Below are 1338 nucleotides of genomic sequence, written 5' to 3'. Positions count from 1 at the left end.
TCATTGAACACAACCCACCTTCCTGGGCTGTAACCTCTTGAGTATTCTCTCTCTAATCTCCTTCATCTTGACACTATAGAGAATAGGGTTTATCAATGGAGGAAGCAGGAAGTGGATATAGGAGAGAAGAGTATGGGCAGGCTGAGGTATTGGCACCCTGAGACGGTCAATGAGAGCCAGAAAGATCATGGGCATGTAAAAGAGGAGCACAGCAGAGAGATGGGCAGCACAGGTTTGACCAGCCTTCCAGCGATCCTCACTGGATCCCAAACCTTGCAACACCCTGCCAATTAGGCCATAGGAGAAGAAAATAAGCAGGGGGTCTAATCCCATGGCTGACAGAACCACAAAGAGGCTATAGAATGCACCCCAAGCTCCCGGACAGGCCAAATGGGCTATATCTGGGTGCAAGCAGTAAGAATGGGTCAGAACCTGTGGGTGGCAGTAGGGCATGTGAGCCAGGAGGAATGGCAGAGGCAGGTGGAGACCCAAGCATCGGAAGGCTATAGCCAGGCCAATTTTGCTAACAACATCATTGGTGAGAAGTGTTGGGTAGTGGAGAGGGCGGCAGATGGCTAGTGCTCTATCTAAGGCCATGGCAAGCAAAACAGAGGACTCCATGACAGAAAAGACATGGACAAAGAACATCTGTAGGAGGCAAGCTGAGGCAGGGACAGCGTGGACGCCAGCAAGGGCAAGACCCAGCAGGGTGGGCATCAGGGCTGTGGCCAAGCCAACATCAGACACACTCAGCAGGAAGAGGAAGAAGTACATTGGGCGGTGCAGGGTGGGATCCAGGGCAATGATCCAGAGGATAGTACCATTGCCCAGGGCAGAGAGAAGGTAGACGGTGATGAGTGGTATTGTCCACCAGGAGGGTACTGCTGACAGACCTGGCATGCCCACCAACAGGAAGGTGGGGGCCATTGAAGTGTTATTGTGGGCTGCCTGGTTGAATGTTGACATACTTCAGGATCCCACTTTGAATTCTGGAACCTGAAAACTGATGGGAAAGATTATTTGGTATTCTGACACATTTGCATGAGGCCATCTAAAACAGCCTGCCTCCTCCTTCCCCAGCCCCCAGCACACACATTCTCTCCCTGCATGCACATATGTTCTAGTAGCTATGCCATAGTCATCTCTTGTCTTGACAATTTTTCTAAAGCTGTCCTTAAATCTGTTTCTCTCCCTTGTTTCCCCACTTTTCTTTAACCCTGCATTTTCTTGTAACTTTATCCTAACTCATGTCCTGCCATCAATGGCAAACACATATGAGAGGGTCTACACTCCTATAAACACCTTTTCTGCACTCCCCTTCCCCAACCCCAGACATTC

The 1338-nt window shown here is 50.1% G+C and overlaps 1 protein-coding gene across 1 annotated transcript; it reads right to left on the bottom strand.

Moving 5' to 3' along the window:
- LOC121476030 (olfactory receptor 51S1) lies at positions 1–945 on the bottom strand. The gene has a single exon (XM_041729755.1). The coding sequence runs from the start codon at positions 925–927 to the stop codon at positions 1–3; it is 927 nt and encodes a 308-aa protein (XP_041585689.1). The 5' UTR covers positions 928–945.
- Between the last annotated feature and the right edge of the window lie 393 nt (positions 946–1338).

Source organism: Vulpes lagopus, chromosome 15, assembly GCF_018345385.1.
Source record: "Vulpes lagopus strain Blue_001 chromosome 15, ASM1834538v1, whole genome shotgun sequence".
NCBI classification, from domain to species: domain Eukaryota; kingdom Metazoa; phylum Chordata; class Mammalia; order Carnivora; family Canidae; genus Vulpes; species Vulpes lagopus.
This window is presented reverse-complemented; position numbering and strand designations above follow the sequence as displayed.